The sequence below is a fragment of the Budorcas taxicolor genome, chromosome X, assembly GCF_023091745.1.
Source record: "Budorcas taxicolor isolate Tak-1 chromosome X, Takin1.1, whole genome shotgun sequence".
In the NCBI taxonomy this organism is placed as follows: Eukaryota; Metazoa; Chordata; class Mammalia; order Artiodactyla; family Bovidae; genus Budorcas; species Budorcas taxicolor.
Genome location: NC_068935.1, coordinates 26,972,984 through 26,996,805, shown reverse-complemented (window position 1 = coordinate 26,996,805; position 23,822 = coordinate 26,972,984). Strand labels below are relative to the sequence as shown.

Below are 23,822 nucleotides of genomic sequence, written 5' to 3'. Positions count from 1 at the left end.
CTGGCGAAGTCGCTCAGTCGTGTCCGATGGTTTGCGACCCCATGGACTGTAGCCCTCCAGGCTCCTCTGTCCATGGGATTTTCCAGGCAACAGTACTAGGGTGAATTGCCATTTCCTTCTCCAGGGGATCTTCCCAACTCAGGGATCGAACCCTGGTCTCCCACGTTGTAGACAGACACTTTACCATGTGAGCCACCAAGGAAGTCCCATCAACCCTTAGTTATCTTTCAAATTAAGTTAGGTGTAATAATTTCTTAATGTAAATATATTTAAAGAAGTTACATTTATCTAACTGACAATGCAGGCCCTGGAGTCTTACTTCACTATAATGGACATCCATCATTCCAGCATCCTCCTTCATTGCTCCTTCTTCATCTATGTTGGGAGTAATTTTCTTGAAGGCTGAACATCCATTAGGGAATAATTCTGTGTAAATAAAAAGCAGTGAAGTAAATTTATTTTTTAAATGTGTCTTGTAAATGAAAGACAGACTTACATGGATTACCTATCCTTAAAAAAATAAACACATACTTTTGGGAAGGAACAAAGTCATAAGTGCAATTTTCTGTTACAAAAAAAAAACAAAACAAACTTTTTTTTTACCAATTCTATATACTATATATCCAACCAGTCTTTTTCCCAAATGATGAGCTCAAGGTACTTACAAATAAGTTTTATTCTCTTGACTATCCCTCATCTGCAATGCTTGGTATAGTAAAAGTTTCCTGACATGATCTATTTATTGGGTATGCCAAAGCCTTTGACCGTGTGGATCACAATAAACTGTGGAAAATTCTGAAAGAGATGGGAATACCAGACCACCTGACCTGCCTCTTGAGAAACCTGTACGTAGGTGAGGAGGTAACAGTTAGAACCGGACATGCAATAAACTGGTTCCAAATAGGAAAAGGAGTAGGTCAAGGCTGTATATTGTCACCCTACTGATTTAACTTATATGCAGAGTACATCATGAGAAACACTGGGCTGGAGGAAGCACAAGCTGGAAGCAAGATTGCTGGGATGGCATCTGGTCCCATCATTTCATGGCAAATAGATGGGGAAATAGTGGCTGACTTTATTTTTGGGGGCTCCAAAATCACTACAGATGGTGATTGCAGCCATGAAATTAAAAGACACTTACTCATTGGAAGCAAAGTTATGACCAACCTAGACAAAATATTGAAAAGCAGAGATATTACTTTGTCAACAAAGGTCCATCTAGTCAGTGCTATGGTTTGTCCAGTAGTCATGTCTGGATGTGAGAGTTGGACTATAAAAGAAAGCTGAGCACAGAAGAATTGATGCTTTTGGACTGTGATACTAGAGAAGACTCTTGAGAGTCCCCTGGACTGCAAGTAGATCCATCCAGTCCATCGTAAAGGAGATCAGTCCTGGGTGTTCATTGGAAGGACTGATGTTGAACCTGGAAACTCCAATACTCTGGCCACCTGATGCGAAGAGCTGACTCATTTGAAAATAACCTGATGTTGCAAAAGACTGAAGGCAGGAGAAGGGGACAACAGAGGATGAGATGGTTAGATGGCATCACCGACTCAACGGACATGAGTTTGGGTAAACTCCAGGAGTTGGTGATGGACAGGGAGGCCTGGCAGGTTGCAGTTCATGGGGTCACAAAGAGTTGGACATGACTGGGCAACTGAACTGAACTGAATATGATCTAAAAATTATTAACACTTTGATCCTGTGTATGTTTATCTTCTGTCACCTAAACAAAGAGGGCATGTACTTTTCAGGTAAACATTGAATGAGCTTTTGTAATCATCTCTAGTTCCTAGTTTTACTGGAGAATTGGAAAAGCGCCCTAGGACTTGTAAGAGAGACAGGAAATAAAATAGATGCCAGGGATAAGGGATCCTCAGAGAAACAGGATGGGGCACTGGAAGAACTAGAGGTTTTGGAGTTAGACAGACCCAATTTTATCATTAACTGTGTGATTTTAGACATGTTTCTCTCTCTAGGACTGTATCTGTAAAACAGATAACAACTACTTATAAGAATTCAGTGAAATGTAAAGTGTTTATAGTGGTACCTAACATACAACAAGTGTTTAATAAATTTGTTTTACCAAAGCTACCAATAAGTAAACTAGGTTTCTGAAGATAAAATTAAATAATTGCTAGCAGTTGGTATAGTGACTGCTGTTGGGTCACTGGGAGGTTAAGTGGTGAGCCCCAGCTGAAAACTATTGCTGTAGGATTGTGGACCGAATTGTTACCACGAAACAAGAGTCTGGGGATAGAAGGCCACATGGTTGCCCTACAGATTTTGCACTTAGGATCACATCCAGACACTCTTGCTGTGGTTGCATTTACCCCTATATAAGTGGGTTGTCACTTTCAAGGAAAATTCAGTCTCCTTATTAACAGAATCTGCTAGTCAGTAGAAAATCACTGGTCGTAAAGGGGACAAACAGCTTTTGCCATATACTGTTCTACAATCTAATAGTGATGCTTAGAAATGATGATGTTCTCACGACTAAATATTTGGTAAGCTTCCTGGTGTTAGAGGCTGGAGAAGGAAGAAGGAAGCTTTAAGAATGCCAAACCTCATACTGAGATTTTTCAGCATTCTGATGGAAAAAGGGTCATGTATCATGGCTTGGTCTATGGGACACTCGTTGAGTAGCAGTGCATTGCGAGAACTTTTTGAAATTTAGTAGAAAGCATCCCACTTGATTCATAAAGTGAAGGGTTAGTTAGGCAGTTAAGGAAGAAGCCCCCAGAACTTGAGAACAGGTAAAGAATGTAGTCCTTAACAAAGAAAAGAGTCAACCCCCTGAAGGGCTCAGGCAGCTACATCCATGACTGGGGGAAAAATTCTGTCTACTCTGAGGATATTATTATTTTAAATGATTCCCACATCAGGGTTTCTAGAAAAGGCCGGGATTCAGGAGAGGATAAAAAGGGGCCAAAGCATCTCAGGAAAGGGCCTTTCGGTATGTATCTCAAGTAGAGGGAGGGTAAACTATGGTTCCTGCCAGAAACAAACAGGTTGAGAGCTACTTTTGGACTCTCTGGTCTACATCATCTGGTGTACTCTAAAGGATTTTTTCAGCTTCAGAGTCCACTCTTCTTGCTAAACGCATTATGTTGATTCCTATGCCTGATGATGCATCTTCAATTAGACAAGCACATATATATACACAAACACACACATATGCATATATATAAATATATATGTCCTTGTTTAAGTTATCAACACCCACCAAACTATCCAATGATAAGAGGACTCTTTTTTGTGGGTCTTCAAAATGCCTGGGGAAAACTTTGATTCCCTTTAGTCTTGTTTCAGACGAAACAAGTTACTAAATTTAGGCCAGTGTAAATGTGTGAGGGCTCTTCTCCAGCCCTATGGAGCATTATGTCACATGGTCTTGAAGGGCCTGCTTTGAATCTTTCTGGTATGTGGCCTGGATTCCTGATTCTGCCCTTCAGAGCTGTGGCTTCTGTTTTCCTGATGTTATCCTAGGGCAAGCAAGATGCAAAGTGTCCAACTAGACCACTACCTTGAGCACGAAGGGTCCCGTGAACAAAGTGGAGGGGAGTGTGGAGGGTGGGAAAGCTACCCGTGCTAAAAGAAGACTGCTAGTTAGAAGAGGATTAGCACATAAGAGCCCCAGGTGGAGGGCTAAAGGGGAAAGGCTGTAACTGGGAAGGAACCGAGGAAAGGAAACGCTACGCAGAACGGAAGCTGTCAGATCCCGGGTGTAGAGACTTGGGAAAGGGACCAACATTACCCTATAAGGCATGACAAGAACAGACTCTATGGGAAAGGAGATTCCATTTCCTGGGGTGATGGGGGAGCTCTACAGGCCTGAAGCTTTGCTGAATCTCGGAGGCTCTGTGGCGGTGGAAGAATGCACACTTGATTCTTGTCTACCCTGGGGGAAACAGCTGTGCACTGTCTCAGGAAGACAAGAGGAAGAGGTACAGGAGGCTAGTCTCCAGAGAATGACACCTCAAACATGTTGAGGTTTGCAGACAAAGTAGAAGTAAGGAAATTTAGATCTGTTTTTTGATCATGTATTTTGGGGACTGGGAGTAACTAACACCTCCTATCACCGCTTAGAGGTAACTTAGGAAAAGGGAAGAAAATGCGATCCCTGAGATCTCTGGTACAAAGAGCCAGAGCTCTGGCTGAAAGACGTCTGCGGGTGGGGGTGAGGCAGGGAGCACTGCGCCTCTCTCCCCACCTTGCCTTTCAGTTCAGCGCCTGAAGCCTGAGAAGCAGGATCCAGAAATGGCCGCGCTCTGCTGTTCTGCGGTCCCTTTGGGACGCCCGGGGACCAGGTCTTGGCTCACTCAGCCCACCACCCAATGGCACAAACTAGTTTTTTCCTTAAAAACTCTAAACAGGAGAACATCTGTCTCCAATGCATCAGCTGTAGTTTTTCATTCCATCTTGATGAAAATAAAGCTTTATGATGACTTCAAGAGAAATGGCATAGAACTGTGAGAAAACTCAAAAATTTTGGCAATTGATATGTCAGAGATTTTGTCTTAATCATAAAAGGATTTTTGATAGAAATCAAAGGGTTCTACAATTGCTCTATTATGTTTGATAAATAAGTCTGTCTTAAGTGTAAATGGAAATTTTTCTTTCAGTCCTGCACTCAAATGTACTTTTATTTACTCTGTGAATATCCAGGTCTTACCTAGGTTATGGATTTCTCAGACTGCAAGACAGGTTAACAGATTAAGATTTTAACTTGTGTTTTAACACTAGTGGTTTACCTTGGCATGACTATCATACTTTAATCACAAAATTTACAAAATCAGGTGTTTCAGATCATTCAAATGAAGGAAGTGAAGGGAGGGAAACCCTAGGATTTTACTACTGCCACAATTTCAGAATAAGATTTTTTAGTTTAAGTGAGTAGAATTTTCCAGGCTTAAAAATAGATGGTACCTATAAATAAATATGTAAACGTCTCCTAAATTTAACATTACTTTTGTTAAAATGCAAAACATCCTTTTTTCCTACACAGAGAAGGGCTCTTTGATTTCTATGAAGGATAAATTCAGAAACAACAGCAGCAACAACAACAACAAAAAACAACAACCCTTGAAGGTTTTGTAAAATCAGTATTTAAATGATCGGTTAAAAGCACTGTTTCCACTTCTTGAAACATGTCACATTGTTTGCTGTTCAGGCTGGCTGCCTCAAGCTAATGTCCAAAAAAATTCACAGCAAATTTATATACTTCAGTTCCTATTTTCTCCAATCCTAGAGTTATAATTCTAAAGCTTAAGAACTGATAATGGAGAGAAATAATTCTTGATTTTTGCTTAGTTTTAAGGTCATTGCCCCTCTGAAAATATTCTAAGGAAATACTTTAATATAGTTAACTATTTTCAGTATCTAATGGGTGTAGGTTTCTACTTAGTAGACATAAAACTCTTATTTCAAATTTCTACCAATTGAAAAGATGAGATAATATTAACCTTAAATATGTGAAAGTGAAAGTGAAGTCGCTCAGTTGTGTCCGACTCTTTGCGACCCAGTGGTCTGTAGCCTACCAGGCTCCTCCATCCATGGGATTCTCCAGGCAAGAATACTGGAGTGGGTTGCCATTTTCTTCTCCAGGGGTATATATGTGAAAGACACACCTAAAACCTTAATTAGTTGTGTTTAGGGGTTTCATAGTTGTTAGTTTATTTTTGACTGCAGGTGTGCAATTTCAGTATTTGTTTTTCTGGCAATTTCACAGGCATACCAGTGATGTAGGGAAAAGAAGCCTCAAACAAGGCCTTCTGTTGATACTTAATCTTGTTCTCCACTTTAAAACCACATATGTACTAAAAAGAAAATACTAGAGCATGTCAATTTCAAACATATGATTGTTGAAAAGAAATTCAGTATCAAACAGAAGGTGGTTAATTTAATATGCAAGTAAAATGAATCATTTTAGTTATGCCATTTTGTTTGTGAAGAAAAATACCTGGTTAACTATAGAAATTCTCGAATTAAAATGTAAAACATGGTTGTGTTCTCATAGCCAAAACCAGAGTGATGTGACTCCCACAAGATGGTTTCATTTTGCGGTAATGTTACTCATTTGACTGCCTTCAAGGAAATACTGAGTTGGCCAAAAAATTCTTTTGGGGTTTTCCATATGATGTTACAAGAAACCCAAATGAAGTTTTTGGCCAACTTCATTGCAATTATGATCGACAGTGGGAGATTTCTTTGTAGTGTCCAATGTCAATCAATTTTTAAAAAACTTTTTATTTTGTATTGGAGTAGAGCCAGATAATAATGCTGTGACAGTTTCAGGTGGACAGCAAAGGGCTCAGCCATACATATATCTGTTTTCTTAACTCAACCGTTTTACTCTTTAAGTAGTTAGTTGTTACAGTAGTCAACAATACTAATTTTGGAAAGAGAAGCTTTCAGGCAGATTCCTGAATTAGACTTGTTGAATCCTGAGCCCTGTAAGACCATGACTCCTTTTGTGGATTTCCATCTCTGTTTAACTCCTCATTTTGTTTGTGTATTATTTTCCTGATTTTACTAAATTTTCTATTTTATTGTAGTTCATTAAGCTTCCTTAGAAAAGCTATTTTGAATTCTTTATTAGACAAATTGCAGATCTCCATGTCTTTCTTACTATAAGATTATAATGATCCTTTGGGGGTGTTATATTTCCTTCATTTTTCATGTTCCTTGAAATTTTGCATTGCTATCTTCACATTTTAAATGGCAGCCACCTTCAACCAATTTTACTGACTGAGGGTGAGAAATACTTTCCATCTGTCCTGCTAGGGGTTCTGAGGCTTTCACAGACCTTCTATGGATATACCTGCTCTGCAATTCTGGCTCCCACATATGACAGAATTCATAACCACATATGTCTTTTCCCCATCACGTAACACACAATGTCAGGTGCAAACAGCCTCCCATTTGATTTCCCAAGGGTGGTGCTACTTGTGTTCTCTCCCTGGCCCACAAACTCTGGCTGGCTTTCTGCACATGCTCAGTATCCATCTGCCAGAGCTGGCTCTCACTGCCTTCAGCAGCAAGCACATAGATCCAGCTACAGGATGGAGGAGAGTGTGGTTGAGGCACATGGAGCACAGGGGGTGCCTGTGGGCCAGTGGAGGATCCACAGGCTAAATATCTCTAGGGATGTGTTGGCAGGCTTTTTCATGGAGTCCATGGTTAGCAGGGTCTGTTTGCGTGTAATGCCCTCTAAGAATCCTATCTGCTGCTCTCTCAGCCTCTTCCTGCCTCCGTCATTCAGCTCACAACTCAGTACTCTGGATAGAGCAAGAGAGAAATGGGCCTCTTTGGGAGCATCCTGTGCTGCTGGGAAACACAGCACCCCTTCATATGCTCTCACTTTTCCCTGCGTTAGAAATCAAGGGTGAGAAAGTCTCTCTTGGCACTGAGCTGTGCCACCTTGTGGAAAAGGTGACATGAATAAATCAAACTATTCCTCTGACCCTCTTCAGTGCATTCAAACTTGTATAATTTTTGCTCCAATAGCATGCTGGAACTTCTCCACTGGACTTCTGGACTTCCCCCAAGGCTTTCTTGTCTGCGGGTGATTATCAAAAACAAGTGTTCCCCAGGGGATCCTAGACTGCAGCTGACAGGGGCTGGAGCCAGCTCATAGGCCACTGCAAGGTCCACAGACAGCACACAGGTCTGTCTGCCCATTACCTGATACATGGGTGGGTAAAATTCCTCCAGGTCCCTTGGTATGTGGGGCTGGATCCCACAGCTCCCACAAAGGCACTTCATCCATGTATGGATGCCAAATTGTTCTTGAGATGGGTATACAAACAAACGACATATTACAGGGCCATCTAGCTGATGTGTGAACTCCCTTTTTTGTCTTTTAGCATTTTTTAAAATATATTTCTTTCTTTATTTGCCTGCACTGGGTCTTAGTTGTAGCAGGTGAGACCTTTAGTTGTGGCATGCAGGATCTGATTCCCTGAACAGGGACAGAACATGAGCCCTGCACTGGGAGTGCAGGGAAGTCCTCTCAACTCCCTTTGAATACCAACATTCTGTTATACTAAAATGGCTGTACAGATAGAATTCATGGACAGTTGTTGGTAAAGTTGGGGCGGATAGGGGAAAATGAGTGATGTATGTTATCCAGAGCTTCCCATAAGCCCTGAGAAGAATTTAATCTGTGGCAGTCTTCCAGGGAGACAGTCTTGGGAAACAAACATTGAGCATCAGGCCTGGCCCTGTACTATTTAACTTATTCGTGTACTCTTAATGAAAGCAGAAGGCAAATGAACAACCAGTTTTCTTTTAGAACAACTTCTGTTCAACAGTGAGTGAGATGAAAGGGGAGCATATTTTTCAGAGCTCAATCATATGCCCTTCATAGCTGCAAGCTACAAAGATAAAACTCCTTGGGCTAACTGAAGTTCCCCCTGACTTGAAGAACAGAAATATCTTACTTTTTCGATGAAGAAACTCTGCAACCAAAGCTGCTACGTGGACATAACACATTGCTGCCTGAAAAAGGAGACAAAGAAGGAACCGTGAGATGGTGCTCCAGGGGTTTGGGAGGGCTTGTGTTTCGAACAAAGTCATAACTAGTCACCTCTGAAAAATCTCCATTTTTTATATGAATCTTGGCCATGCTATCAAGCCATGTTTTCCTGAGCTCTGGGGTACTTGCGTAGGACTTGGCTAAGCTATACTGGAGATCAATTAGCATTTCGGGGTCCTTCTCATGCTCCTTCATTTGAGCTGTGGCCATAAGAACAGTACGGATTCTCTTGGTCAAGTCTTTGACTTCTGAGGGAAAAGCAGTTGCCTAATGTCAAAACAAACAAAAAAGACATGTTTTTCAATGTTATCCATGTGCTCCAAACCTAAGCAGCCTATCCTGGGAATAACATAGAACTTTTACCCCTTGTCAGAAATCTTGGTATTAGGTTCTTGGTTCTTGGCATGTGGGCATGCCTAAAGAGTTTTACATTAATTCTTTAAACAATATTCTACTATCTCAGGCTTCAAAAGCACTGAGTTTGATGGTAGTATATTCCTAACACATAAAAGCACAGACTCTGGAGCCAGACTACCTGGTTTTGAACCCCACCTCCTCTGCTGTCAATTCAATGTCAATAAAGGTAATCCATATTCACTTTTACTGTGTAATTTTAGTTACAATAATAACTAAAAATTGATATCTTACTATGTACCAAGCAGAGGCCTGGGCACATTACATGTTTTAACTTTATAACAACATTATGAGTTAAGACTATTATAATTCATTTTACCAATGGGAAAACTGAGATACACAGAAGTTAAGTAGTTTGGCCAAAGTTGTGAAGGTGGTAAGTGGTAGAGACAGGACTGACACTCAGGCAGTTAGGCTACAGAGCTCATGACCTTAGTCACTCTTCCACTGACACACTACCATATGTATTAACGTGAAAACCAATTTCCAATTATGTAAAAAAGAGTTTATGAATCACAGAACACTCTGAAGAGGTTAAATACATCATTACTTTCTCTTAAAGGGTTGCTTTTGTCTTCAAAAATAGGAAGTTAGAGTTTCCTATTCACCCCACTGGAGTAATCACAATTATATGTAGGGTTCTCAGAAGAGGAGTAGGGACAGATACAGGCCTTAAGGAGTTTTTCAATGTGAATATCACCAAACGTGGAGAAAATAATTTTCAAAAGAGTCTTCTTTAAAGATGACTTTTGAAAATTGTTATTGATATATGTGTGTGTGTATATATATATAGTCTCTTCATATACATTAATAGAGATTTCATTTACTGGGATAAATCTATACCTTTGTTGTAATAGAGTTTATTGGTAATGATTGCACTACCAGAATAAAACTGTCATTTCACAAATGAGTCATGAAAAAGATTTCCTATCATGGAGGGCTAAAACAGACCCCATTTACTTAGAAAAAGTTGGTAGTCTAACTTTTATATAACATGGAATTAAGGATGGTAAAAAATGGAAAATACTCTTAGGGTATGAGTAAAAGATGCTAAAGGACATAAGCTATTTCTGCGCTCATGGGATTAGTTGGAGTATATACTTATTTCCTAAGGAATCAGTAGAACTGGCTGAAAAGTTCTACTTTCCCAGCCTGAGAATGGCTGGCACTATTCAGTGTTTTTTGTTTTTTACAGTCTAAGCAATATTCCTATGGGAATATGTTTTGGTACAAAGATTCGACACGTCCCAAACATCAAGTATGCTATGACTGCAAACTTTTTTTTTTTCCCCAGATTTTACACAAATTGTCAAATTATGCTGGAAGATGACCTTTCCCAAGAATGGGGACAATTCCTCTGGGAGGAAACATTCTGTATTGGCAAAGGAGTCTTCTTCCCTTGTACATGTACATCACTGAAGAACAGAACCTACTCTCCATACAACAGAACAACAAATCAAGTTTTACAACGTTTTAGGTTTTAGGTATATAGGTAGGTCTGAGGAGTGGTAGTCAGGGTCATGGGTTTGACCTCAGCCAATGGTTACCTGAGAACGATAGCCTTGGACATGGGTTTGCCAATGAGTATCTCTGGTAAGCCCCAGTTAACAGATGATTCTTTCATCTTGGAATATCATATAGTAATGAATCCCTTCTGTGTCATTTCTCATCTGCTGACAAAGGATCCAGCAGCTATTAGCAACTCTAGAGAGTGATGTTTTGTGAAATTTCCAACTCAGTGTTTAATTAACCAATCTTATAAATGGTAACAATGGTTGAGAAAAAACTCATTTCTTTGCTGAGTAAGTTTAAAACTCAACCCCAGAAAAAATTCAAATCCCATCATAAACACAGTATAGTCATTCATCCATCCATTCAACTAATCCTGAATATTTACTATGTACCTGGCAGTGTTCTAGGTGCTAGAGGTACAGGGATGTATGAGACAAAGCCTTGACTCATGAAGCTCACATTCTATACACTTGATACTATACAAATGTTGTGAATCCAGTGCAGAGTTTACCTTAAGAAGTGAAACTCCCCTGACAATGAACATGGTTCTAATTTTTCACTTAAAGTGAGAACATACCTTCATAGGTCTGTCACTGTTTGCAAAGTTATTGATAATGAATAAAGACTCCTGAAATCTCGATCCTCCACTTAGTGCTACATCTGCTATCAACTGGCTCACAGCAATTATTATCTGTGGAAAGAAGAAAACACCATCTTTCAAATGTCTTTTGAACACGTTGCTTGTTTTCTTCAATGTACAAACCCATAGACATTCATATGAAATGCTTCTTTTAAAGATATTAGAGTTTCAAGAAAAGCTATTTTCTTCTTACACGAGGGGTTTAAATTCTCCTATTGAAACAGCAATGGTAGGCACTTCCCTGGTGGCTGAGTGGTAAAGAATCTGCCTGCCAATGCTGGAGACATGGGTTCGAGTCCTGGTTCAGGAAGATCTCACATGCCACAGAGCACTGTGCCACAACTAGTGTGTCTGCACTCTAGAGCCTGTGAGCTCTAACTACTGAGCCCATATGCCATGGCTACTGAAGCCTGCGTGTCCTGGAGTCCATGCTCTGCAACACGAGAAGCCACTGCAATAAGAAGCTGGCACACAGCAATGAAGAGCAGCCCCTGCTCATTGCAAATAGAGAAAAGGCTACACAGCAATGAAGAATCCAGCACAGGCAAAAATAAACAAAAAAAATATTTTAAGCTAAAGACAAAGTCATATCATTTAAAAAATATCAACTTCAGTAAAGCTACAAGATACAAACAAACTTTCTACAGAGAAATCCCTTGCATTCCTATACACTAACAATGAAAAATCAAGAGAAATTAAGGAACAACTCCTTCACTACTTCAACAACAAGAGTAAAAGCCTAGGAATAAACCTACCTAAAGGGACAAAAGACTCAAATGCAGAATACTATAAGACACTGATGAAAGAAATCAAACAACACAAATAGATGGAGAGATACACCATGCTCATGGATTGGAAAAAAATCCGTATTGTGAAAATGACCATACCCATACTACCCAAAGCAATCTACAGATTCAGTGCAATCCCTATCAAATTACCAATGACATTTTTCACAGAACTAGAACAAAAAATTTTACAATATGTATGGAAACACAAAAGACCCCAAATAGCCAAAGCAACCTTGAGAAAGAAAAATGGAGCTAGAGGAATCAACCTTGCTGACTTCTGACTATACTACAAAGCTACAGTAATCAAGACAGTATGGTATTGGCACAAAACCAGAATTATAGATCAATGGAGGTTCCTAGTTTCAAATTTTATTGAGATTTCTCTTGGTTTGATGTGAAAAATCTTCCAAACTCATAGCACAGCTAGACCTGAAACCATTTTCATAATTAGTGAACTGATACAATGGTAGATACAGGTATCTACCTTCAGTATGCTTGCTATTTAGTAGTTTTGGCAAAGCTGGGAATAAATGACATTTCTTTGATGGTTTCTCATTTCTTTTCACTAGTCTATCTCAGTGTGCTGGACTTCTAACTCCGGTGCCTCAGCTCTCTTTGTTTCTGACTAGGGCCTATCTAAATAGTTTAGACAGTAGTACATGTTATAACCTATACACTACATAATGATAACAGTATAATGCCATATAACGGTGCTTTTAGGCCTCACTGATGGCTCAGCAGTAAAGAATCTGCCTGCAGTGCAGGAGATGTTGGTTTGATCCCAGGGTCGGGAAGATACCCTGGAAGAAGGCATGGCAAGCCACTCCAGTATTTTTGGCTGGAGAATCCCATTAAGAGAGGAGCCTGGTGATCTACAGTCCATAGGGTCACAAAGAGTTAGACACGACTTAAGCAACTGAGCTTCAACTTGTACCATGCATACAAGTACCATGTATGCATGGTACTTTTAAATCTCTCAGGCTCCTTTTAATGAATGCTTATATGATTCAGGCTAAGGTGTTAGTGGCTAGAAGCTTTACCACTGGTCCTGATAAGCAAGATACTGTAGGAGTTGGGTGTAGGCTCTTGAGTCCAGCTGACCTAGATTCAAACCTTGACTTTATCAATTACGAACTGAATAGCTTTGAGAAAATGAATTAACCCCTGTGCCTCACTTTCCTTAAAGGCAATATAGGGATAATAACAATACCTACATTATAGAGCTGTTATGAGGATTTAAAAGATCATAATCATAATACTACAAGTTAATCAGTTTATTTAGCACTTAGAACCAGAGTCTGCAATTTATTAATTCACTTCTATTTGAATATAGGACTTGAGATAAATTGATGTTTTAACACAGAAGAATGGACCCTAATAGGGAAATTCAAAAATATCAGCACACTAATTGCAGAAATGCTTTGGAGGAAGGTGGTATTCAAGTGACATCTCTATGAAAGCAAGTATTAGACACCCTAACATATAATGCTAGACCTAGTATCCAAAAAGAACTAGATACAACATTTTACAGAAAGCACATACTTCTATGAGAGTTTCACATCTCTCATGACGTTTCTAAAAACCTACTTATGGCCATTTACTTATTTATAACCCAGTCTCCAACAAACAACTGCAATGGGACTGACCATGGCAGTAAAGATAGAAATATGACCAAGCATTTCCCATATTACAAAGAGGGCAACTGAGCCAAAAACTCCCAACTGTGTTTCAGTTCACACCTGTTTCATCACACAAACAAAAAATTATGGAGATGTTGAATAACAACTGCCACATACTAAGTGTCTATTATGAGCTAGGCATTTTGTGCCTGGTACTACACACACTTTATTTTTAACCCTCATTATAAACCCCACAAGCTAAAACATACTTGGCCTCATTTTACAGATGAGGCAAATAGTTAAGACAAACTGAGTAACTTTCCTGCCAATGCTGCTGCTACTGCTAAGTTGCTTCAGTTGTGCCCAACTCTGTGCGACCCCATAGACAGCAGCCCACCAGGCTCCCCGTTCCTGGGATTCTCCAGGCAAGAACACTGGAGTGGGTTGCCATTTCCTTCTCCAATGCATGAAAGTGAAAAGTGAAAGTGAAGTCGCTCAGTCATGTCTGACTCTTAGCGACCCCATGGACTGCAGCCCACCAGGCTCCTCCATCCATGGGATTTTCCAGGCAAGAGTACTGGGTGGGGTGCCATTGCCTTCTCCGGAGTAACTTCCCTAGAGTCACATATTAAGTAAGTAGCTAAGCTATGATTTAAGTCCAGGTAGGTATGTTTCCAGAGTCCATGTTTTCCACTAAACTTTGAGACTTCGCTCATTTTTTAACTAACTGGGCATGCTGGAGCATGATAAAACACAAGTATTTCATTTGTTACTTAATCATCTCTTTAATACTCACCATAACCATATGAGGTAGGTATGGATATTTACCACTGTTTTACTTATGAAGCATCTGAGGTACGGAGAGACTAAAGAAGTCCTCACTAAGGTCACACAGTGTGTGATACTTGTGGAATCTGGAATCTATGCTCTTAATATCCCTGTTCTCAAGCAGTGTTGTCCAATAGAAACAGGATATGAGTCATATGTGTAATATTAAATTGTCTAGCAGCCACATAAAAAAGTAAAAGGACACAAGAGGATTTTGATTTATTTTACTTAAACCAATATATCCAAAATATCACTTCAACATATAGTCAATATCAAAACAGTATGGTACTGGCACAAAGACAGACATATAGATCAATGGAACAAAATAGAAAGCCCAGAGATAAATCCACACACATATGGACACCTTATCTTTGACAAAGGAGGCAAGAATATACAATGGAGTAAAGACAATCTCTTTAACAAGTGGTGCTGGGAAAACTGGTCAACCACTTGTAAAAGAATGAAACTAGATCACTTTCTAACACTGCACACAAAAATAAACTCAAAATGGATTAAAGATCTAAATGTAAGACCAGAAACTATAAAACTCCTAGAGGAGAACATAGGCAAAACACTCTCCGACATAAATCACAGCAGGATCCTCTATGATCCACCTCCCAGAATTCTGGAAATAAAAGCAAAAATAAACAAATGGGATCTAATTAAAATTAAAAGCTTCTGCACAACAAAGGAAAATATCAGCAAGGTGAAAAGACAGCCTTCAGAATGGGAGAAAATAATAGCAAATGAAGCAACTGACAAACAACTAATCTCAAAAATATACAAGCAACTTATACAGCTCAATTCCAGAAAAATAAACGACCCAATCAAAAAATGGGCCAAAGAACTAAATAGACATTTCTCCAAAGAAGACATACGGATGGCTAACAAACACATGAAAAGATGCTCAACATCACTCATTATTAGAGAAATGCAAATCAAAACCACAATGAGGTACCACTTCACACCAGTCAGAATGGCTGCGATCCAAAAATCTGCAAGCAATAAATGCTGGAGAGGGTGTGGAGAAAAGGGAACCCTCCTACACTGTTGGTGGGAATGCAAACTAGTACAGCCACTATGGAGAACAGTGTGGAGATTCCTCAAAAAATTGCAAATAGAACTCCCTTATGACCCAGCAATCCCACTGCTGGGCATACACACCGAGGAAACCAGAATTGAAAGAGACACATGTACCCCAATGTTCATCGCAGCACTGTTTATAATAGCCAGGACATGGAAACAACCTAGATGTCCATCAGCAGATGAATGGATAAGAAAGCTGTGGTACATATACACAATGGAGTATTACTCAGCCGTTAAAAAGAATTCATTTGAATCAGTTCTGATGAGATGGATGAAACTGGAGCCGATTATACAGAGTGAAGTAAGCCAGAAAGAAAAACACCAATACAGAATACTAACACATATATATGGAATTCAGAAAGATGGCAATGACGACCCTGTATGCAAGACAGGAAAAAAGACACAGCTGTGTATAACGGACTTTTGGACTCAGAGGGAGAGGGAGAGGGTGGGATGATTTGGGAGAATGGCATTCTATCATGTATACTATCATGTAAGAATTGAATCGCCAGTCTATGTCTGACGCAGGATACAGCATGCTTGGGGCTGGTGCATGGGGATGACCCACAGAGATGTTATGGGGAGGGAGGTGGGAGGGGGGTTCATGTTTGGGAACACCAAAGATTTTAAAATTAAAAAAATAAAAAACTATTAAAAAAAAAACCAACAATTGAGATATTTTACTTCTTTATACTTAATCTTTAAAAGTCAATATGTCCTGAATTGAGACTAGCCACATTTCAAGTGCTAGATGGCCACCTGTGGCTAATAGCTTTGTATTATCCTGGGAAGCTCTATACCTTAATGTAGAGAGGCTAAAGATTGAACAGAAGAAAGAGAAGCTTCGGTTTTCACTGACCTGCAGATGTGTCCTTAAAAAGGTTTTCCTTTTGGTGTACTCAAAGTTGTTTCTCATCAGAAGATACAAAAGTGCAGAGGCTTCATTCCTGGTTGAGCTAATCTTTGACGTGCAGCACTTTAAAACCTCATAGCAAAATGCAGCACACATGTTTACCCTTCCTTTGAAAAAGGCCGAGGGAAACTAAACAATAGGAAAACATAAATAATTATCTAAAAAGCCATAAAACAGAAGTCAATCAACTATCAAGTGCCTACAGTATTCTCCCTAAAACTAAGCTGGGTGCGTTGAGGATACACAATCAACATAAGATTAGGGCACAACTCTGGAGAACCTAAGCTAGATAAAAACATAAAGACCAGCATGTATAATGAATCACTGAAATCATGACTCATTTCATGATGATGGTCTCAATTTGGGCCATAAAAATGGGAAGGCCAATCTGCATTACTTACTCTTTTGCTTTATATTTAAACAGTTCCTTATATTATAAACTTCCAAATGCTGGGAAAATTATATCAAGAATCTATTCAGCAAATAAAGTTGATCTTTTAACAAAATGGAGTATAGACGAATTGTACCCACACAAACAGAAACATGTGCACCCTCTACTCATAAACAGTGCTGAGTAAAATACAGGTTGGCATAGAAAAAGTACAAAAGTGACTATCTAATCCTCAAAACAGGCAAGTGACAAAAGTATTGGAATGCATTCAATCTGCTTTGTGGAAAATAAGCTATACATAGAACATAGGCTTATTGCAAACTTCCATGCTTACATGTCTCGGCAAGTGAGTACTAAGCTGCTCCAGGGTACACAATGGATTTTTTTCAAGGAGTGTGAAGCTAGATTCTTCCAAAATCATTCTCAGGAGTATTGGATTTAAACCCATATTATAGGAATCAAGGTAAGGCTAGGGCCTTATTTCAAAATTATTTCTCAGAAATACTGAATGTAAGTCCATATTATAGGAATCTATCTTCTTTTTATCACCTTAACACTAAGTACAATGCTTCTTACTGTTTATGCATCTTCATCTATTAATGAACATTTAATAAATGTTTTCTAGCTGGCATTGAAAAAATCTCATCAATGGTTTCACCAGATTAAATAAATCTTGTTGGGCAGGATACTTCTGTATATACAGGAAGGGAAGGCACAGCGGTAGAGCAGTTAATCTGCTATAGGAAGTCTTCTATCTATCACTTCTCTGAGTGGGCAATGACCAAAATTATCAATGACCTTGTAATGCCAATTCCAATGGGCTCCCTTTCTACCTTATTAGACCACTCTGTATTGCATAATAATGCTGATACTCTCTTCTCCTTTGGCTTCTTTCTTGCCTTTCTTCCTATTTCTGTGACTGCTCCCTTTCATCTCCTCCACAGACTCCTCTTCCAACCCCTTCTATGTTGCTTTTCTCCAACACACTGCTCTTAACTTTTCGTTGCTGTTCTTACTCTTCCAGGGGAACTTAAACCACTCCCATGGCTTCAACTGCCACTGGTATGCTGATGATCTCCCTAATTCACTCCATTCCAGCTAAACTGAACTTTCAGTTCCCAGAATTTCAAGCTCTATCCCTTCTCCCTAGAATGTTCTTCCCTGAGCTTTTCAAGTGGCTGGCCCCTTTTCATGTTTCAGGTCTCATTTTAGAAGTGACAAACCCAAATTCCAACTGTATGACATTCTGGAAAAGGCAAGACTGGGGAGACAGTAAAAAGACGGTTGACTACCAGGGGTGGTGGGGAGGGGAGTGGTGAATTGACGGCGATTTTTAGGGCAGTTAAAATACTTTGTTTGATACTAAGATGGGTACACGCCATTTGTCCAAACCTATGGGATATGCACCAGGAATGAACCTTAATGTACACTGTGCACCTTGAAAGACTGTTGTTGTTTAGTTGCTAAGTTGTGTCTGACTCTTTTGCGACCACATGGACTTTAGCCTGCCAGGCTCCTCTGTTCATGGGATTTCCCAGGCAAAAATACTGGAGTGAGTTGCCATTTCCTTCTGTAGGTGATCTTCCCAGCACAGGGATTGAACCTGACTCTCTTGTATTATCAGCCGAGTTCTTTTTAACACTGACCCACCAGGGGAGCCGATGAGGAAGATTATTATGTGTCAATGTAAATTCATCAGTTGTAACAAATGCAGCACTCTGGTGGCAGATGTTGATAATGAGGGAGACTGTATGTATGTTTGCAGGGGTGGGGATATACAGGAAATTTCTGTATTTCCCATTGGATTTTGCTGTGAATTTAAAACTGATTTCAAAACATAAAGTCTTAATTTAAAAAGTTAAAATATAAAAATAAGTGACAGACCCATCAAAAGTAACCCCCACAAATCATTATCTTCTATTTCACCACCTTGGTTCCTTCCAAGAGCTTGTTCCGATTACTATTTTATTTACTTATTTATTTTCTCTCCCCCTTCCACCCACTGAAATCTGCATGAGAGCAGAGATTATGCTTCTGTCCTATATTCAAAGAGATTTTCCCATACCTGTAACAATTTTCTTAATACAAATCTAATTATGTTGCTTTCCTGCTTCCCAACACCTAAAAGATGAAATCTAACTGAAAAACATGAGGATACAACCATCTGGTCCCCATTGACCTCTTCAGTCTCATCTCAATTGCTGAGTCCAAACTAAATCCTAACTTCAGTGCTGCAGAGAAATGGTGCTCAATGAGTGTTTCCTGTCCTTCCACTTACCCTCAGTTCTCTGTAGGCTTCCTTTACCCTAATGGTATTTGTAGATGTGCATCAATGTGTGCTTTCCTCTACTGGACAATAAGCCCTCAGACTGTATCTTTGACACAAAGTCTGACACCAGTAATTACACATCCAGTCACTGTTCATTAAATGAATTATTTCTGAATCTCTTTCCTTTAGTTTCTTTTCATACACTTCCACTGAACTCAGTTTTCCATTTATTTCTTTATTCCCAAAATTGCAGTAAAGAATGGCAATTTAAAATTAAACCTTCAAAATCATCTACTTTTCTATCAATTTGGGACAATAAGTTGCCATGCAAATAATGACAAAAAAAGTTGCTCAGTTAGCCTATTCTACAAAAAACTGAATTTGTCTTGTTGGAGTTACACATACCAGAGTGGAAGCCTAGACTGTGCCTTTCCATAATTTTAACTCCATCTAGGTTTCTGATGCTTAACAGACCAGCAATAAATTTTTGCTGAGTCATATTTGTTCCTAAACACCTAGTCTGAGGTTTTACATGATGTAAATGGCCTGAAAATCTGGAGCCCACAGATACAATTAGCACTGAAAGGAAGGATTTATTCATCTAAACATGTATTAAGTGCCTATCACTTGCAAGATATCATATAAGGCCCTGGGGTTTTGTAACTTGTCTCTGCTTTCAAAGTGATTATACATGAATGCACTCACAATTTATATATCTTTAGCATGATAATACTTTAAAAAGAAACCAAAGAGAAGAAATATTGGCAGTTGATAACTTTACCATGACACTACTCAAAGGGGCCTACTGGGGAAAAAAAAAAAAAAAGGAATAACAAGATGAAATTAAAAGCACGTGCTGATTTTAGGGACTTCATGGTCAGGCCCTCTTTCTGTATTTTGCTGTTCTGTATTAATGTTTATGAAGACAGGATTTAATGGCTTCATTAGCTGAGGTTTGGAGATCCTGTTCCCCTGATCTTTTTTACCGAGAAGCAAGGCCACTCGCAGCCACAAAGATTTGTTCCTTACCTTACTAATGAACGCTCGCAGTGAGGCAAAGACATGTTTCAGCGACACTTCAGACTGCCCATTTTTAAGAAAAGCAAGATGAATATCAAACACTTTTTTCATTAATGGGTTGTGGCCATCATTATTTAAAAGTTGACTCTAGAAAACATAAAAAAGCTTTTTTCAACAAATAGTTTATGCTGCTCCCCCTAAAATGAGAGAACAGACTTTACCAATACCTGTTCATCAAACCACTGCTTGAAAAATAACAATAAGAAGCTTAACATAATCTAAAAACATTTCTGCCATCTTTCAACTTGGAAATCTCAAAATACTACAAAAACTACTTAATAGCCTATAAGTAGGGTATACTTAATAGCCTACTTTTAAATAGATGAAAAAAATTCTTTTTCCAGTATACCACAGCAAATACAGAACTATTATGGGAAGTGTATTTTCTATTAACCTAATTAAATTGCTTCTTAATTAAGAAATCAGTAAATCAAAAATGGATACATGATAATTGCTGCTGCTGCTGCTGCTGCTGCTAAGTTGCTTCAATCATGTCTGACTCTGTGTTTCCCCACAGATGGCAGTCCACCAGGCTCCCCTGTCCCTGGGATTCTCCAGGCAAGAATACTAGACTGGGTTGCCATTTCCTTCTCCAATGCATGAAAGTGAAAAGTGAAAGTGAAGTCGCTCAGTCGTTTCTGACTCTTAGCGATGCCATGGACTGCAGCCTACCAGGCTCCTCCGTCCATGGGATCTTCCAGGCAAGAGTACCGGAGTGGGTTGCCATTGCCTTCTCCGATAGCCTTTGTATTTCTCTGACAGAAACAAAGTAATGTAAGAATTAAGGAAAACATCAATTCTATTTTAAAATTCTATTATCCAATTCGTTTTAAAATGTATGTGTAGTGTATGTCTAGCCACTGGAGACAATTAAACCTTCTATGAGTAGAGATAATAACAGGTATCACAATTAAAAGACTACACAAACTGTTTAAAGGTTCCTTAAATACTAATCAGGAATAGGCTGCAGAATCTCTTTATGAAGTATCAAATTTGTTCTGATTAATGTGCAACTCAAATTCATTTCTTATTGTGCCAGTAAATAAGACATTTGATTTCAAAATGTGCACTCTTATTCCTTCCTTCTATTCAAATATTTCTTAATTTATTTAACATACCTCTCTTGATAGATGATAGGCACTATCCTAAGTGCTTTAGAAATAACTCACTTTTTTATTGTGAGACTGGAGGTGGAAAGGGGGACTGCATATGGGCACCAAGGATCTTTTTGAGATAATGGGAATGATTGGATTGTAATGACTGCACAACTCCGTAAACTTACTAAAGTAAAGATATAAAACACTAGAAATTGTAGAGAAGTATCTATTGGTTTGTGACCCTGTTTAGAAAAGAATGCATTGGATAATGTCTTCAGCCCTGCTCTCCTATCCCTTAAGAAACCAATTAGCAGGTTACAAACTGACCACAAGTAACAACAAAAAACCAAAACCATATGACTATTTGTAACAGATTTAATGGTAACACTGATAGCCAGAATCCAAGTATGGTGCTCCATCTTTCTGGCTCCTCCCTTGAAGTCAAGTGAAGTGAAGTCACTCAGTTGTGTCCAACTCTTTGCGACCCCATGGACTTTAGCCTACCAGGCTCCTCGGTCCTTGGGATTTTCCAGGCAAGAGTACTGGAGTAGGTTGCCATTTCCTTCTCCAGGGGATCTTCCCGACCCAGGGATCAAACCTGGGTCTCCCACATTGTAGGCAGACGCTTTACCATCTGAGCTACCAGGGAAGCCCAAAACCATATGCATATTTGTAACAGATTTAATGGTAACACTGATAGCCAGAATCCCAGAATGATGCTCCATCTTTCTGGTTCCTCCCATAGTTTATTTAAAAGCATGGGGTAGTGGTTAGAAGCAAGGACTCTTGTGATAACTAGCCAAGATTAAATTCCTGATCTGCTACTGACTAGCTATGTGACATTAAGTTCCCTGTGAGCTTCACTTTTCTCACTTTAAAATGGGAAAAATAATAGTATCTACATCACAAAGCTAGTGTGAGGATTAAAGGTGAGTTAATATTTGTGCTTTTAAGTTGACTGAGGTTTAATTTATATACAACAAAATTTAGCTATTTTAAATTTATTATTCAATTATTTTTAGTAAAGTTATAGAGTCGTGCAGTCATTGCAATCCACTCATTCCCATCATCTCAAAAAAATGCTTGGTGCCCATCTGCAGTCCTCTTTTCTACCTCCAGTCCCACAATAAAAAAGTGAGTTAATATTTCTAAAGCACTTAGGATGGTGCCTGTCATCTAACAGAGATTGTCAACTAACAAGAGATGTATGTTACATAAATAAGAAATCTCTGACTAGGAGGAAGAAAAAACAATGCAAACCTTAAGACCAAATGTCTTATTTACTGGCATAATAAAAAATGAATTTGGGTTGCATTTAATCAGAACAAACTTAATACTTCATACAGAAATTCTGCAGTCTATTTCTCATTACTATCTCATTCAGTTTTCCCTTATACTCTTTGAAAAGCATAGGCCTGGTTTCCATAGTAAATCTGGAAGCCTGAAGCAATTAACTGAATTACTTTGAGAAGAGGAAAGAAAAGAAGAAAAATCTGTGTAACTCAGATGAAGAGCCAGCTTTCACTTGTGACTTCTCCCACTACTGTTGCCTCACATTATGGTTATATGAGCTCCCCTGGTAGCTCAGCTGGTAAAGAATCTGCCTGCAATGCGGGAAACCTGGGTTCAGTCTCTCAGTTGGGAAGATTCCCTAGAGGAAGAAATGGCAACCCACTCCAGTATTCTTGCCTGGAGAATCCCAGGGACAGAGGAGCCTAGCAGGGTAGAACCATGGGATCACAGAGTCGGACACGACTGATGACTAAGCAAAACACATAGTTATATAATGTTTATTCAAAGCAATCCAACATCCATTATCTCATTTTACACCTTAAACAACCCTGCAAGATAACTGCTTTTAATTTCTTCTTCTTCTATTTTTTAATCCTAGCAATGATGATCTGTACTGAGAGGCAAGTATCTGAATAAAACCAATAAACCCCTGACAAGGGACGCCAGCCAGCCAGTCTGGATATCATCTGGCTTGACAAGACACCTCATCTCAACAGGTATTTGGACAGGCTGACTCAATCATAATTTAGGCTAAAAATGACTGGATATTTTCACAAAAGTATGAAAAAACCTGTTTTTAAACACAAAAATAACAGAGAAGGGAAATGAAGAACAAATTATTAACAGTCCAACTCTCTCATTTTAAGGCTGAGACTCAGTTATTTCTTGAGGTCACACTAGATCTGCCACCCAAGTTTCTTGACTGCTCACTGGGGGATTTTATACTAAGCTTCATCTGCCTAGTTAATTTTTGCATATTTTCTTTGCAATGATACCAACTGAATCCTAACCTTTCATTTTTACCTTGAAACACTGAGTGAAAAATGATATGGTATCTAATACTGTTAGGGAAACTTCCGTAGCAGTATTTCCTTCAAGAAGTGCCTGATGGAAAATGTCTGCTTCAGTTGTTGAAGAACCTGAAATTTGAAAAAAAAAAAAAAGGAAATTAAAACTGTATGACACAGGTATTCACATAACAATTTTGAATGATTTTCTCTCCCAAAGACTCAGAGAGAGAGAGACAAGCAAAAAGACACCAGGTTCGCAAAGAACAAACTTAATACTTCATACAGAAATTCTGCAGTCCATTTTTCATTACTATCTCATTCAGTCTGCCCACCTGCAGACTTA

At 39.1% G+C, this 23,822-nt stretch overlaps 1 protein-coding gene across 1 annotated transcript in view; it reads right to left on the bottom strand.

Moving 5' to 3' along the window:
* The window catches only part of DOCK11 (dedicator of cytokinesis 11), a 207,495-nt gene that overhangs the window by 26,727 nt on the left and 156,946 nt on the right, over nt 1-23,822 (bottom strand). Inside the window, exons 40-46 of the mRNA XM_052663006.1 lie at nt 23,493-23,608; nt 20,029-20,166; nt 16,286-16,468; nt 11,043-11,156; nt 8,591-8,806; nt 8,445-8,502; nt 320-426 (exon numbers count right to left, since the gene is read on the bottom strand). Of these exons, the coding sequence (XP_052518966.1) occupies nt 320-426; nt 8,445-8,502; nt 8,591-8,806; nt 11,043-11,156; nt 16,286-16,468; nt 20,029-20,166; nt 23,493-23,608 (932 nt within the window). The remainder of the gene's footprint in view (nt 1-319; nt 427-8,444; nt 8,503-8,590; nt 8,807-11,042; nt 11,157-16,285; nt 16,469-20,028; nt 20,167-23,492; nt 23,609-23,822) is intronic.